This window comes from Salvelinus alpinus, chromosome 12, assembly GCF_045679555.1.
Source record: "Salvelinus alpinus chromosome 12, SLU_Salpinus.1, whole genome shotgun sequence".
In the NCBI taxonomy this organism is placed as follows: domain Eukaryota; kingdom Metazoa; phylum Chordata; class Actinopteri; order Salmoniformes; family Salmonidae; genus Salvelinus; species Salvelinus alpinus.
In genome coordinates, this window is record NC_092097.1 from 42,687,757 (window position 1) to 42,705,060 (window position 17,304).

Consider the following 17,304-nt stretch of genomic DNA (forward strand, 5'->3'; position numbering starts at 1 on the left):
TTTTAAGGACAACCCCCCCAAAAATCCCTGTACAACCAATGTTGCTTGTAACTATTCAAAAAAAGACCTTTCCATGCGTGCACTAGTGCAGTATCTGCATACCTTTGCACAGATTAAGCCAGTGGGAGTGTCCAGTTTGCTGCTGTTCAACAGTCTACAATTCTAACCAGGAGACTGACTGTTCATTCCATGACAAGTATATTAAACAGTATGATTTTTCACATTAATCATGATGAAACAAAATGTGAAGTCTCGGTAGCCCGAAATGATCAAACAACATTCCAAAGCTTCCAATCATGCCTTCATAACCATGGAAATGATCAAACAACATTCCAAAGCTTCCAATCATGCCTTCATAACCATGGGTTGCATTCATACAGAACTCTTAACCAGGGGTCAAGGCCCATAATCACACGGATATGCAGATGGCATACAACTGAAAAGAAAGTCTACAATCTTCAATGTAAAGCCAAGTAGACTTTTATTTGACAGATTTAATGCATTTTCAGGTGGGCAGGTTCAGTACTCCTTCACAATCCATACAGTTCTGAGTCATCTTTCACACCAAAACATTGAGATGTGTTTAAAACACTTGTTTGCCCTTTACAACTTCTCAGTAAGACTGCTGAACCCCCCCCCCAAAAAAAATCCGCTTCTGCTCCCCCAGCCCTCCTTCCTTCCTGGCAGTTCTGATGAGTCACTTAACATGGCAGGCTGCTAAGACCCATTAAATGAATGTCCTTTGACCAGTCAATTGGCTGCTGCAGGGTCGCGGAGAGGACAGCCTCTCCCCCAGCCTCTCACGCTAGCCTCACCCTCATGTGGGTGCTAACAAGCAAGCTAGGTCGTGAAACGTATAAACAGCCATTGTCAGCCAATCCAGTAGGGTTTGGAAGCTACGGTGCGCTTCGATTGGTCATTCGTGTCACGATATTGCAGAGGATTAGAATAGAAGTTCAGCTTTCCCCAATTTTAGTACCACCCTGTATAGCTCCCTCGGCCATGCTCGCGTCGCTCAACGGTCCCCCTGCCCACTTTCTCTTGCTTTCCTTCCATTGAGAGTGAATGGCTTCCAATGTTTCCACACGCAATGCCGCTTCCTAGTGTAAACGCACTGTTAGTAGCAACGCTGCTGCGTTTTCTGAGCAGTCTTTAAAAGGAGGAAGGAGGGAGCAGTGAGACGGACTAGACCATGGGAGTTGTGTGTAGCCTAGCATAAAAAAATAAAAAAAATAAAACCGAGCCATTCACTCAAGTTATTTGAGTGAGGCTCCAACAAAGTCACCATTTTGCTGGGAGTGGACCCTGTACTGTAGTAGTCTGCTGGGACTCATGAGTGTCAAGATTAGAGGTCGACCGATTAATTAGGGCCGATTTCAAGTAATCGGTATTTTTGGACACCGATTATTTTTTTTACACCTTTATTTAATCTTTATTTAACTAGGCAAGTTAGTTAAGAACACATTCTTATTTTCAATGATAGTTGCCTCATTCAGGGGCAGAACGACAGATTTTTACCTTGTCAGCTCGGGGGATTCAATCTTGCAACCTTACAGTTAACTAGTCCAACACTCTAACCACCTGATTACATTGCACTCCACGAGGAGCTTGCCTGTTACGCGAATGCAGTAAGCCAAGGTAAGTTGCTAGCTAGCATTAAACTTATCTTATAAAAAAACAATCAATTAATCAATCATAATCACTAGTTAACTACACATGGTTGATGATATTACTAGTTTATCTAGCGTGTCCTGCGTTGCATATAATCGATGCGGTGCGTATCGTTGCTCCAATGTGTACCTAACCATAAACATCAATGCCTTTCTTAAAATCAATACACAGAAGTATATATTTTTTAAACCTGCATATTTAGCTAAAAGAAATCCAGGTTAGCAGGCAATATTTACCAGGTGAAATTGTGTCACTTCTCTTGCGTTCATTGCACGCAGTCAGTGTATATGCAACAGTTTGGGCCACCTAATTTGCCAGAATTTTACGTAAATATGACATAACATTGAAGGTTGTGCAATGTAACAGGAATATTTAGACTTATGGATGCCACCCGTTAGATAAAATACGGAACGGTTTCATATTTCACTGAAAGAATAAACGTCTTGTTTTCGAGATGATAGTTTCCGGATTCGACCATATTAATGACCTACGGCTCAAATTTCTGTGTGTTATTATGTTATAATTAAGTCTATGATTTGATAGAGCAGTCTGACTGAGCGGTGGTAGGCAGCAGCATGCTCGTAAGCATTCATTCAAACCATACTTTTGTGCGTTTTGCCAGCAGCTCTTCGTTGTGCTTCAAGCATTGCGCTGTTTATGATTTCAAGCCTATAAACTCCCGAGATTAGGCTGGTGTAACCAATGTGAAATGGCTAGCTAGTTAGCGGGGTGCGCGCTAATAGCGTTTCAAACGTCACTCGCTCTGAGACTTGGAGTGGTTGTTCCCCTTGCTCTGCATGTGTAACGCTGCTTCGAGGGTGGCTGTTGTCGATGTGTTCCTGGTTCGAGCCCAGGTAGGAGCGAGGAGAGGGACGGAAGCTATACTGTTACACTGGCAATACTAACGTGCCTATAAGAACATCCAATAGTCAAAGGTATATGAAATACAAATGGTATAGAGAGAAATAGTCCTATAATTCCTATAATAACTACAACCTAAAACTTCTTACCTGGGAATATTGAAGACTCATGTTAAAAGGAACCACCAGCTTTCATATGTTCTCATGTTCTGAGCAAGGAACTTAAACGTTAGCTTTCTTACATGGCACATATTGCACTTTTTCTCTTTTCCAACACTTTCTTTTTGCATTATTTAAACCAAATTGAACATGTTTCATTATTTATTTGAGGCTAAATTGATTTTATTGATGTATTAAGTTAAAATAAGTGTTCATTCAGTATTGTTGTAACAGTCATTATTACAAATAAAACAAATAATACAAATCGGCATCGTTTTTTTTTTGGTCCTCCAATAATCGGTATCGGTGTCAAAAAATCATAATCTGTCGACCTCTAGTCAAGATGCTTCAGAGATCTCCAAATAAGTATTTTTCATGTCTACAAATCCCTCTAAAGCATGTTGAGCTCATGGTCCTTGCAGAGTTTGACTTTCAAACTGAAATGTAGTAACGATGGAATATAGTTTGAATTGTGACTGAAGAGGGCCTTCCTGTTTTAAAAAGTGACACTACCTCTGCTGCAGAGACCCATCCAAAAGAAGCCCCAATCATATGACGACAGTACTATCAGACCTTACATCATGCACAAGAGTGCATCATCTTCAGTTTCTTACTTACAATTTTGGATTTGTTCCTTCCCACCCACTTGGAACGCAGAGAGAGAAAAAGTTCAAATAAGTACTAGAATGCTACCCCAAAACAGAAATGTCATCTTCCAGGGAACACATTTTATATCCTGTCTCCAGTATCAGTGTCTCATAAATAAAGGCTGAACCAGTATGCAGATATATACCAGAACAGTATTTCATTTTTTTGGGGACAAACATTCTAACACAGGTTTGTAAACATAATATTTCCCTTGAGCTCAAGACCTTGTTTATTAATGATATCATGAAATAAAGATGTTGATTTTCATCCTCAATCCATGCCTTCATCTGTCTGTCAAACTAAATCGGCATGAGTTGAATTCAAAAACTAAAACAGAAATGCTATTCGCAGTTCTTCCATAGTTCTGCTGCACTGACAAAACTGGAATCAAGGAGAAAATAATACATTTGTCTTCGTAATACAGATTTGTCCTCTAGTGGATGCATTAATTTATCAAACAGAACAGCCTGTTTTCCAGTAAATAAACTGGCGAAGAAACGCTCTAGTCCTTCCAGAGATTGGCTACTCTAGAACAGCCCCCCAATTACGAACACGAACCTTAGCCAGGTTGATCCTGGGTGCTCTGGCTAGTCAAACAAAAAAAAGACTACAGCAGCTTTTTCCCCAACATGCTTTCTATCCAACAACTTATTTGTCGGTCAACTTTCCAAATGTCGACAAAACAAAATACACTAGACAAGGTGGGATCTTTTTGTTTCAATAAAATTGATGTGAGAAATGGCGGTTGCCTTTATGCGCAAATATTGATATAACCATCATATCGATGTAAACTTGGGAGTCACGCAATCATATCATGTGGTCCTCCCACTACACCTCGGGAAAGCATACAGTTTATGCTACAGATGAAATAAGGTATTTACTTCACAGGCTGGTGAAAGTGCACAGTGATGAGCTTGATGCTCTTTTCCAATAAATATTGAGGGTCTTATTCTAGTAACAATGATCGATGCTTGGCTGCCGTTTGACAAATAAAAATAATAAAATCGCTCTCATGTAGGTAGCCTACTAGCACTGTATCTGCTAGCTGTTGGCTAGAGCGCACATGCCACTGCCAGTGGAACATTTCTCTGACAAAACCATCAGTAGTTGAAAATGCGATGGAAACCAACTAAACTTTTTTTTTTTTTTTTGTTTTAATAAATGTGCACTACGTCATCACGCAGACTTTTATCCGCAACATGTCTGGTGGGAAAATGACGATTTCAGAATATTTGCAAGAAAATCGGTCATGAATTGGATGGAAACCTAGCTATTTTCTCACCCCCCCACGTGTTCCCCCCAAAATCTCTTACTCCCCCCATTTTACATAGCCGCCCACACACACATTCACACACAAACCTCCCTGACCTTTGTATTCCCTTTTTGACCCCCCCCCCCCCCACATGCTGGTGTGTGTGAGACCTGTAGCCAGGTGGTTGTAATTCCCCCATGTAAACTAACACCTTAAGGCACCCTTTTGCACAGAGAACAGAAACACTGATGTTGCACAGGGTAGCGCCCCCCTGCTATCAGGGGACAATACTCCTAAATTTACCCCCCCCCCCATGGCCCTTATAACCCATACACACATATTGGTGTTGCGTCTCAATGGTCTAAAGTGGATTCCTCTCCATCTACTTCACCATGAAGGAAGAGGGTGAAGGGAAGATAAGCAACTTCTGACAATTGGGACGATACATTGGATTTTCTTTTTTTAAACTAGGCAAGTCCGTTAACAAATTCTTATTTACATTGACGGCTTACACCGGCCAAACCCGGACGACGCTGGACCAATTGTGCGCCGCCCTATGGGACTCTCAATCACAGCCAGTTGCAATACAGCCTAGATTTGAACCAGTGTCTGTAGTGATGCCTCTAGCACTGAGATGCAGTGTCTTAGACCACTGCGCCACTCGGGATCTCCTCTCGTGTGCAAAATGGCTTCAGAAAGTCAAACACATAAGGCCCATGTTTTTTGCATTGGTTTCGGAAAATATAAACTTTTTAAACAATAAATCATGTGTGGACCACACACACATCTGAACAGTCCAAAATAAATACATCTCCCTTTTTTAAAAACTTAAATACAAGTATAATATTTTCTCTGCTTTCAAAAATAAGTTACATTTTTGGATAAAGTCCTTCGTAAGCAAGAAGTGTTAAGTATCCCCCCTACCCCCACACGCATGTAGTTCCCTTCCTCGTAGACCAGTGTTGTAGAATTGAAGAGGAGCTTCAGGAGAAACCATTACGAGAAGGGGGGGCAGCAGAGACAAGGGGGTCTGAATAAATAAAAGCCAGTTGAAACCCCCTTGCTCCGCACACCCCTTAAACCACCTCAAAACTGTGTGGTCTTGAAACTGGTGCTCTAGCTCCAGGATTGGGAACTGCGCTGGTCAAAGTCAGCGATGAGGTGCTTGATGTGGGCCAGCTTGTTATGCAGGTACTCGCAGCGCTGCTTCTCCACCTGGTAGTTTGGGCTGTGCTGCAGGGTGACACATACACAAAGAAATTAGACTCCATAATGTTACCTGATATGCAGTGTTTAGAGAGCCATTCATAACGTTTTTTTGGGGGGGTTGAATTACTGTTACTTGATCGCTCAACGTTCCGACGTCGTGTTTGGTTCATAAAACACAGTGCCTTGAACTGTACAGAATGCTTGTTTTGTTTGTCTGCCTCCCTGGACAGCTGTAACCAAGCTTAGCAAAGTCAATTAATCATCTAATGTTACTTACGGGCCCTTCCCAACAATGCAGAGAGAAACAAATAAAAATAATTACACGAGGAATAAATTGAAAAATAAATAAATACACCATCAACAGAACACACCAGCAGCATACCACCCTGCATCCCACTGCTGGCTTGCTTCTGAAGCCAAGCAGGGTCGGTCCTGGTTGGGAGACCAGCTGCTGCTGGAAGTGGTGTTGGAGGGCCAGTAGGGGGCAGTCTTCTCTCTGGTCTAAGGAGATCCCAATGCCCTAGGGCAGTGAAGGGGACATTGCCCTGCATAGGGTGCAGTCTTTCAGATGGGACATTACACAGGTGTCCTGAATCTGTGGTCATAAAAAAATCCCATGGCACTTATCAATGACCCTGGGGTCAACACTCATACGATAAGTTCCCAACCTAACCTCATTCCTAATTGGCATATCTCACTTCTCTCCACCTGAGAGCGGATGTGTGGTGAGCGTTCTGACAAAAATGGTTGCCGTGCATCACCCAGGTGGGTGCTACATATTGGTGGTGGATGAGGGGAGTTTCTCCCTACCATGTAAAGTTACAGAAAAGCGCTATATAAATCCAATGAATGATTAAGATTTAGCCTTGGTTAGCCCATTTTTAAAGTCATTAAAGGGATATGTCAGGATTTTGGCAATGAGGCCCTTTATCTATTTCCCTAGAGTCTGATAAACTTGTGTACACCATTTGTGTGTCTCAATGTCCAGTATGAAGTAAGTTCTAGGTAGTTTCGCAAACATGCTAGTAGATACCCATAGTCTTCCAGAAACTACCTCTAACATCCTTCATACTGGACAGACACAAAAATGGTATGCATGAGTTAATCTGACTCTGGAGAAATAGATAAAACGGCCTCATTGCCAAAATATCCCTTTAATATTTAGCTAATGTGGCCAGCGCTAATTACTAGCAAACTAATGCATAATGAGTACTTTAGCTAGCCAGCCAGCCCACCCTTTGGCTGTATTTGTATTTATTATGGATACCCATTAGCTGCTGCCAAGGCACTCTTCCTGGGCTCCAGCAAAATTAAGGCAATTATACATTTTTAAAATGCCCTCAGGCCTCTACTCTCACATATCTAATCTGTGTGTACATTTGTGTATAATGCGTATGTTATCGTGTGTTTGTATGCATGTGTCTATGTTTGTTTGTGTTGCTTCACAGTCCCCACTGTTCCATAAGGTGTATTATCACATTTTAAAGAACATTTTACTGGCACAAGTTACTTGGTGTAGTAGAGTTCCATGTAGTCATGGCTCTATGTAATACTGCGATTTTTGATGTACCGATTCCATGGCACATGGTTTATGAATTGACACGCAAAACAACGTCGGATTCAAAACTTCGAAATATTAAATTATACAAAATTCTTGCAACCAATAGAACGTTATATATGGGGGATACAATCTTCCCAGCTCTGCAGATTTTTCTGCAAAGAGGCAGAGTCATTAGATCATTTATTTTGGTACTGTCCATATGTAGCTCGTTTTTGGTCACAGGTCCGGCTGAAGATTTGCATCATTTACCAAGTACTAACGCTGCAGATAACAATACTGGGTGATTTGAAAAGTCAGTCAATCGATCAATAATATAAATCATTATTTTAGCAAAAATGTTTCTTTAAATTTACAATCTGTAGTAGCTATGAGAATAGAAAGGTTCAGTACTTTTGTGAAGCATCACAGCACAGTTGAAAAATATGGCAAATAGAAATCCAAAATGGATGGTGTGAAGAGATAGATGTGAGGGGTTGAATGGAGCTGAAGGGTGGGACTAATAACAACAAGATAACCATTGTAAAACATACGGTGTTTGAAAAATGTATAAAAGGTTCAGAAATTTTGTGAAATAGCACAGTTACAAATAGATGGATGCACATCAGAAATAGAGGAAGGACTAAAAACAAACAATATATAACTATTGTGTCTGTAAAATATGTATAATCTGAAGGTAGAAGCCTAAGTTTACAATTGGCTCATTCATCCCCCTCCTCTCCCCTGTAACTATTCCCCAGGTCGTTGCTGCAAATGAGAACGTGTTCTCAGTCAACTTACCTGGTAAAATAATGGATAAATAAAAAATAAAAAGTGTTACTGTTTATTAGTTTACTTCATTTTTGGGGGGGGGGGGGGGGGGTTGCAGGGAATAAAGGTATATTAAAAAAAAGTGTATATGCTTATATTTTGGGGGTAAATATATACAGTAGGGGGAACAAGTATTGGATACACTGCCGATTTTGCAGGTTTTCCTACTTACAAAGCATGTAGAGGTCTGTAATTGTTATCATAGGTACACTTCAACTGTGAGAGACGGAATCTAAAACAAAAATCTAGAAAATCACATTGTATGATTTTTAAGTAATTAATTTGCATTTTATTGCATGACATAAGTATTTGATACATCAGAAAAGCAGAACTTAATATTTGGTACAGAAACCTTTGTTTGCAATTACAGAGATCATACGTTTCCTGTAGTTCTTGACCAGGTTTGCACACACTGCAGCAGGGATTTTGGCCCACTCCTCCATACAGACCTTCTCCAGATCCTTCAGGTTTTGGGGCTGTCGCTGGGCAATACGGACTTTCAGCTCCCTCCAAAGATTTTCTATTGGGTTCAGGTCTGGAGACTGGCTAGGCCACTCCAGGACATTGAGATGCTTCTTATGGAGCCACTCCTTAGTTGCCCTGGCTGTGCGTTTCGGGTCGTTGACATGCTGGAAGACCCAGCCACGACCCATCTTCAATGCTCTTACTGAGGGAAGGAGGTTGTTGGCCAAGATCTCGCGATACATGGCCCCATCCATCCTCCCCTCAATACGGTGCAGTCGTCCTGTCCCCTTTGCAGAAAAGCATCCCCAAAGAATGATGTTTCCACCTCCATGCTTCACGGTTGGGATGGTGTTCTTGGGGATGTACTCATCCTTCTTCTTCCTCCAAACACGGCGAGTGGAGTTTGGACCAGAAAGCTCTATTTTTGTCTCATTAGACCACATGACCTTCTCCCATTCCACCTCTGGATCATCCAGGTGGTCATTGGCAAACTTCAGACGGGCCTGGACATGCGCTGGCTTGAGCAGGGGGACCTTGCGTGCGCTGCAGGATTTTAATCCATGACGGCGTAGTGTGTTACTAATGGTTTTCTTTGAGACTGTGGTCCCAGCTCTCTTCAGGTCATTGACCAGGTCCTGCCGTGTAGTTCTGGGCTGATCCCTCACCTTCCTCATGATCATTGATGCCCCACGAGGTGAGATCTTGCATGGAGCCCCAGACCGAGGATGATTGACCGTCATCTTGAACTTCTTCCATTTTCTAATAATTGCGCCAACAGTTGTTGCCTTCTCACCAAGCTGCTTGCCTATTGTCCTGTAGCCCATCCCAGCCTTGTGCAGGTCTACAATTTTATCCCTGATGTCCTTACACAGCTCTCTGGTCTTGGCCATTGTGGAGAGGTTGGAGTCTGTTTGATTGAGTGTGTGGACAGGTGTCTTTTATACAGGTAACGAGTCAAACAGGTGCAGTTAATACAGGTAATGAGTGGAGAACAGGAGGGCTTCTTAAAGAAAAACTAACAGGTCTGTGAGAGCCGGAATTGTTACTGGTTGGTAGGTGATCAAATACTTATGTCATGCAATAAAATGCAAATTAATTACTTAAAAATCATACAATGTGATTTTCTGGATTTTTGTTTTAGATTCCGTCTCTCACAGTTGAAGTGTACCTATGATACAAATTACAGACCTCTACATGCTTTGTAAGTAGGAAAACCTGCAAAATCGGCAGTGTTTCAAATACTTGTTCTCCCCACTGTATATGGGGGATTGGAAATGATGCAGACAATTACATTGATGGAAGCAACAATCTATCCACAATATTAAAGCTGATTCCACCCCTTAAAAATATCAAATAAATACTGTGCGCCTCCCATAGCCTGTTCTGGACTTGGGAACTGTGAAGAGACCTCTGGTGGCATGTCTTGTGGGGCATGGTTGTCCGAGCTGTGTGCCAGTAGTTCAAACAGACAGTGCATTCAACACCGCTCACAAATACAAGCAGTGAGGAAGTTAAATCTCTCCTCCACTTTGAGCCAGGAGAGATTGCCATGCATAGTTGGATGTACACAGAGAGCTAACATTACAAGGGCAAGCCGTGATGCCCTGTTCGGAGCCAATTGCAATTTTCCTAAGTCCCTCTGTGGCACCTGACCACACGACTGAACATTATTCATTACCAGATTTAGTTGAGGTTTACTGAATGATTTGTCCCAAATACAATGCTTTCAGTTTTTGAAAAATGTATGACTAACTTATTCCTTGCCACCCATTCTGAAACTAACTGTTAAGTGTTGCTGTCACATCAGTCGCTGTGGTAGCTGACGTGTACAGTGCTGAGTCATCCGCATACATAGACAGACTGGCATGTCATTAGTAAAGATTGAAAAAAGGGACCTAGACAGCTGCCCTGAGGAATTCCTGATTCTACCTGGATTTTTTTGGAGGCTTCCATTAAAAGAACGCCCTCTGTGTACTGTTAGACAGGTAACTCTTTATCCAAAATATAGCTGGGGGTGTAAATCCATAATGTCAAAAGCCGCACTGAAGTCTAACAGCCCCCAATCTTTTTATCATCAATTTCTCTCAGCTAATCAGTCATTTGTGTAAGTGCTGTGCTTGTTGAATGTCCTTCCCTATAAGCGTGCTGAAAGTCTGTTGTCAATTTGTTTACTGTAAAATAGCATTGTATCTGGGTCAAACACAATTCTTTACAAAGGAATACTAAGGGTTGATAACAGGCTGATTACTGGCTCAAATAGTCGACCAAAGGGGCCTTTACTATTCTTGGGTAGGGGAATAACTTTTGCTTCCCTTCAGGCCTGAGGGCACACACTTTCTAGTAGACTTCAATCGAAAATATGGCAAATAGGGGTGGCAATATCATCCGCTATTATCCTCAAGAAATGTTCATTCCAAGTTGTCAGTCCCCAGTGGCTTGTCATTGTTGATAGACAATTTTTTCACCTCTTCCATACTTACTTTACGGAATTCAAAATTACAATGCTAGACTTATAATAATTTATAATTGGTCAGATATCATAATTTGGTCAGATATAGGTCAGCGTCTGTTGCTGGCATGTCATGCCTAAGTTTGCTAATCTTTCCAATTAAAAAAAATCATTGAAAGTAGTCGGCAATATCAGTAGGTTCTGTGATGAATGAGCCATCTGATTCATTGAATGATGGAGCGAAGTTTGGCTTTTTGCGAAAAATGTAATTTAACTTCTTGTGGGCAGGGGCCAGCATTTTCACTTTCGGGAAAAAAGCATGCAAAGATTCAACTGCCTGCTACTCATCCCCAGAATATAAGATATGCATATTATTAGTAGATTTGGATAGAAATCACTCTGAAGCTTCTAAAACTGTTTGAATCATATCTGTGAGAATAACAGAACTTATGTAGCAGGCAAAACCCGGAGGACAAACCATTCAGAATTTGTATTTTTTTGATGTCACTGTCTTTTCAATGAGTTATCTTAGAGACAACAGATTTCTAATGGACTTGCTTGCAGTTCCTACCGCTTCCACTGGATGTCACCAGTCCTTGGAAATTGGTTGAGGTTATTCCTTTGTGTACTGAAGAAGTAAATGAGGGTCACATGAAGTACATTTTTTGAGAGAGCCACGTTACGAAAAAAGTTGCGTCAGTTTGTTTTCTTTTGTATTGGACACAGATCATCCCGTCTTCAAATTGATAGATTATTAAAGTTTAAAAATACCTAACGTTGTATTACAAAATTAGTTTGAAATGTTTTGGTAAAATTTACATGTAACTTTTGATATATTTTGTAGAGAAGTGGCGATAGTTGGAAGCTGTGTTTTTCTGGATGAAACGGTCCAAATAAATTGACATTTTGGATATATATCGACGGAATTAATCGAACAAAAGGACCATTTGTGATGTTTATGGGACATATTGGAGTGCCAACAAAAGAATTTCGTCAAAGGCACGATTTATATTTTATTTCTGTGTTTTGTGTCGTGCTTGCAGTGTTGAAATATGCTACTCTGTTTGTTTACTGTTGTGCTAGCATCAGATAATAGCATCTTATGCTTTTGCCGAAAAGCCTTTTTGAAATCTGACATGTTGGCTGGATTCACAACGAGTGTAGCTTTAATTTGGTATCTTACATGTGTGATTTAATGAAAGTTAGATTTTTATATCATGTTATTTGAATATGGCGCGCTGTATTTTCCCTGGCTATTGGCCGGTGGGACGTTTGCGTCCCACCTGCCCCAGAGAGGTTAAGGTACTCCAAAGCTTTTTACTAGCATTCTTTGTCATTTATCTTTGTTTTGGTGTAGTTTCTTCTTTAAATTCAGTTTAGGTCACATGATTTCTAAATTTGCACTGTTTGCCAATCAGTTGTACAGCCAGACCTATTTGCCATCTCTTTCAACCATACACTTTTTAAATTCCTCAATCCACTGGGATTTAAGTCCAATCATTTTCTTAATAGGTGCATGCTTATTAGTAACTGGGATAAGCAATTTCATAAATGTGTCAAGGGCAGTGTTCTGGTTGCTCGTCATTACACACTACGAACCAACAAATATTCTTCACAACATAGGAATCACTACAAATGTCTTGTATGACCTCATTCACAATATTAGGCCCAGCCTTAGGAACTTTGGTTTTCCTAGATATGGCTACTATATTGTGATCACTACATCAATGGATTTGGATACTTCTTTCAAACAAATTTCTGCAGCATTAGTAAAGAGATGATCAATACATGTTGATGATGTCATTCCTGTACTGTTTGTAACTACCCTGGTAGGTTAATTGATAACCTGAACCAGGTTGCGGGCACTAGTTAAAGTTTGAAGCTTTCTCTTGAGTGGGCAGCCTGATGAAAGCCAATCAATATTTAAAATCACCCAGAAAGTACACCCCTCTATTGGTATGACACACATTATCAAGCATTTCACAAGTTATTCAGATACTGACTGTTAGCCCTTGGTGGTCTATAGCAGCATCCCACCAGAATGGGCTTTAGGTGAGACAAATGAACCTGTAGCCATATTACTTCAACGGTATTTAACATGAGATCCTCGCTAAGCTTTACAGGAATGTGGTTCTGAATTTAAAAAACAGCCACACCTCCACCTTTGGCATTTCTGTCTTTTCAATAGGTCTTACGACCATGTATTGCTAACCCCTGGATAAAAGGTATTATCTAAGTGAGTTTCAGAGATTGTCAGAATATGAATGTCATCTGTTAATAGCAAAATAATTGATTTAATGAACCTTGTTTCTTAAGCTACATACAGTGGGGAGAACAAGTATTTGATACACTGACAATTTTGCAGGTTTTCCTACTTACAAAGCATGTAGAGGTCTGTAATTTTTATCATAGGTACACTTCAACTGTGAGAGACGGAATCTAAAACAAAAATCCAGAAAATCACATTGTATGATTTTTAAGTAATTAATTTGCATTTTATTGCATGACATAAGTATTTGATACATCAGAAAAGCAGAACTGAATATTTGGTACAGAAACCTTAGTTTGCAATTACAGAGATCATACGTTTCCTGTAGTTCTTGACCAGGTTTGCACACACTGCAGCAGGGATTTTGGCCCACTCCTCCATACAGACCTTCTCCAGATCCTTCAGGTTTCGGGGCTGTCGCTGGGCAATACGGACTTTCGGCTCCCTCCAAAGATTTTCTATTGGGTTCAGGTCTGGAGACTGGCTAGGCCACTCCAGGACCTTGAGATGCTTCTTACGGAGCCACTCCTTAGTTGCCCTGGCTGTGTGTTTCGGGTCGTTGTCATGCTGGAAGACCCAGCCACGACCCATCTTCAATGCTCTTACTGAGGGAAGGAGGTTGTTGGTCAAGATCTCGCGATACATGGCCCCATCCATCCTCCCTTCAATACGGTGCAGTCGTCCTGTCCCCTTTGCAGAAAAGCATCCCCAAAGAATGATGTTTCCACCTCCATGCTTCACGGTTGGGATGGTGTTCTTGGGGTTGTACTCATCCTTCTATTCCTCCAAACACGGCGAGTGGAGTTTAGAGCAAAAAGCTCTATTTTTGTCTCATCAGACCACATGACCTTCTCCCATTCCTCCTCTGGATCATCCAGATGGTCATTGGCAAACTTCAGACGGGCCTGGACATGCGCTGGCTTGAGCAGGGGGACCTTGCGTGCGCTGCAGGATTTTAATCCATGACGGCGTAGTGTGTTACTAATGGTTTTCTTTGAGACTGTGGTCCCAGCTCTCTTCAGGTCATTGACCAGGTCCTGCCGTGTAGTTCTGGGCTGATCCCTCACATTCCTCATGATCATTGATGCCCCACGAGGTGAGATCTTGCATGGAGCCCCAGACCGAGGGTGATTGACCGTCATCTTGAACTTCTTCCATTTTCTAATAATTGTGCCAACAGTTGTTGCCTTCTCACCAAGCTGCTTGGCTATTGTCCTGTAGCCCATCCCAGCCTTGTACAGGTCTACAATTTATCCCTGATGTCCTTACACAGCTCTCTGGTCTTGGCCATTGTGGAGAGGTTGGAGTCTGTTTGATTGAGTGTGTGGACAGGTGTCTTTTATACAGGTAACGAGTTCAAACAGGTGCAGTTAATACAGGTAATGAGTGGAGAACAGGAGGGCTTCTTAAAGAAAAACTAACAGGTCTGTGAGAGCCGGAATTCTTACTGGTTGGTAGGTGATCAAATACTTATGTCATGCAATAAAATGCAAATGAATTACTTAAAAATCATACAATGTGATTTTCTGGATTTTTGTTTTAGATTCCGTCTCTCACAGTTGAAGTGTACCTATGATAAAAATGACAGACCTCTACATGCTTTGTAAGTAGGAAAACCTGCAAAATCGGCAGTGTATCAAATACTTGTTCTCCCCACTGTATGTTAATGTGGGCTATATTTAAACACTTTCTGGGACGCTTAATGGGTTTTCTTGCTTTAATGGGAAACTTAGCAGAGGTAGACATGTTCAGGTTATTTTTATTAGTGCAGGGTGAGCTGCACACAATGGACTTCCTAATTGGGCACACCAACTCCATGCTAACAGTATTACTCTTATTCATAGGCATATGATTACTGCATACAATAGCTGTAGGATCAGCAGAGGCATTTAGGGCAGTAAGAGATTTCTAACGATCAATTAGCCGTTTAAAATATAATAAAACTTGGATTAGCTAACACAACGTGCCATTGGAACACAGGAGTGATGGTTGCTGATAATGGGCCTCTACGCCTATGTAGATATTCCATTAGAAAATCAGCCGTTTCAAGCTACAATAGTCATTTACAACATTGTCTACACTATTTCTGATCAATTTGATGTTATTTTAAATGGACAAAAAAGTGCTTTTCTTTAAAACAAGCAATTTCCTAAGTGACCTCAAACTTTTGAACGCTAGTGTAGCTAGTGATTAGTGTCATTGCTAATTTATACCACATGTACAGTACATTCGGGAAGTATCCAGACCCCTTGACTTTTTCCAACTTTGTTACATTACAGCCTTATTCTAAAATGTCCCCTCATCAATCCACACACACACACAATGACAAAGCAAAAATGGAAATCACATTTACATAAGTATTCAGACCCTTCACTCAGTACTTTGTTGAAGCACCTTTGGCAGCGATTAGAGCCTTCAGTCTTCTTCGGTATGACGCGATAAGCTTGGCACACCTGTATTTGGGGACTTCCTCCCATTCTTTTCTGCAGATCCTCTCAAGCTCTTTTAGGTTGGATGGGAAGTGTCGCCGCACAGCTACTTTCAGGTCTCTCCATAGATGTTCGATCAGGTTCTAGTCCGGGCCACTCAAGGACATTGTCCCGAAGCCACGCCTGCGTTGTCTTGCCTGTGTGCTTAGGTTCGCTGTCCTGTTGGAAGGGTGAACCTTCACCTCAGTCAGGTCTTGAGCGCTCTGGAGCAGGTTTTCATTAAGGATCTCTGTACTTTGCTCCGTCCATCTTTCCCTCGATACTGACTAGTCTCCCATTCCCTGCCACTGAAAAACATCCCCACAGCATGCTGCTGCCACCACCATGCTTCAACATAGGGATGGTGCCAGCATACCTCCAGACGGGACACTTGGCATTCAGTCCAAAGAGTTCAATCTTGAATTCATCAGACCAGAGAATCTTGTTTCTCATGGTCTGAGAGTCTTTAGGTGCCTTATGGCAAACTCCATGCGAGCTGTCATGTGCCTTTTACTGAGGAATGGCTTCTGTCTGGCCACTACCATAAAGGCATGATTGGTGAAGCTCTGTAGAGATGGTTGTCCTTCTGGAAGATTCTCCTGTCTCTACAGAGAAACTCTGGAGCTCTGTCAGAGTGACCATCGGGTTCTTGGTCACCTCCCTGACCAAGGACCTTCTCCCCCGATTGCTTAGTTTGGCAGGGCGGCCAGCTCTAGGAAGAGTCTTGGTGGTTCCAAACTTCTTCTATTTAGGAATGGAGGCCACTGGGTTCTTGGGGACCTTCAATGCTGCAGAAATGTTTTGGTACCCTTCCCCAGATCTGTGCCTCGACACAATCCTGTCTCGGAGCTCTACGGACAATTCCTTTGACCTCATGGCTTGGTTTTTGCTCTGACATGCACTGTCAACTGTGGGACCTTAAATAGACAGATATGCCTTTCCAAATCATGCCCAATCAATTGAATTTACCAGAGGTGGATTCCGAACAAATTGTAGAAACATGTCAAGGATGATCAATGGAAACAGGATGCACCGGAGCGCAATTTCGAGTCTCATAGCGAAGGGTCTGAAATTATGTAAAGGTATAATATATATATATTTTTTTTACCCCTTTCTCTCCCCAATTCCGTGGAATCCAATTGGCAGTTAATGTCTTCTCATCGCTGGAACACCTGTACGGTCTCGGGAGAGGCGAAGGTCGAGAGCCGTGCGTCCTCCGAAACACCACCCAACCAAGCCGCACTGCTTCTTGACACAATGCCTACTTAACCCGGAAGCCAGCCGCACAAATGTGTCAGGAAGAAACACCATACACCTGGCGACCGTGTCAGCGTGCACTGCGCCCGGCCAGCCACAGGAGTCCCTAGTGCACGATGGGACAAGGACATCCCTGATGGCCAAAGCTTCCCCTAACCTGGACGACGCTGGGCCAATTGTGCGCTGCCCCATGGGTCTCCCGGTCGCGGTTGGCTATGACAGAGCCTGG

The 17,304-nt window shown here is 42.0% G+C and overlaps 1 protein-coding gene across 4 annotated transcripts in view; it reads right to left on the bottom strand.

Annotated features, from left to right (window-relative positions):
• Window positions 1–464: 464 nt before the first annotated feature.
• Window positions 465–17,304, bottom strand: part of ell2 (elongation factor for RNA polymerase II 2) — a 50,659-nt gene continuing 33,819 nt past the window's right edge. For 3 of the 4 annotated variants that reach the window (XM_071336444.1, XM_071336443.1, XM_071336442.1), the window contains one exon: window positions 465–5,823. In XM_071336444.1, coding sequence (XP_071192545.1) covers window positions 5,707–5,823 — 117 coding nt within the window. In that variant the 3' untranslated portion in view covers window positions 465–5,706. Of the gene's footprint in view, window positions 5,824–6,170; window positions 6,395–17,304 lie in introns of all 4 variants that reach the window. The other variant, XR_011667267.1, reaches the window with a different exon arrangement.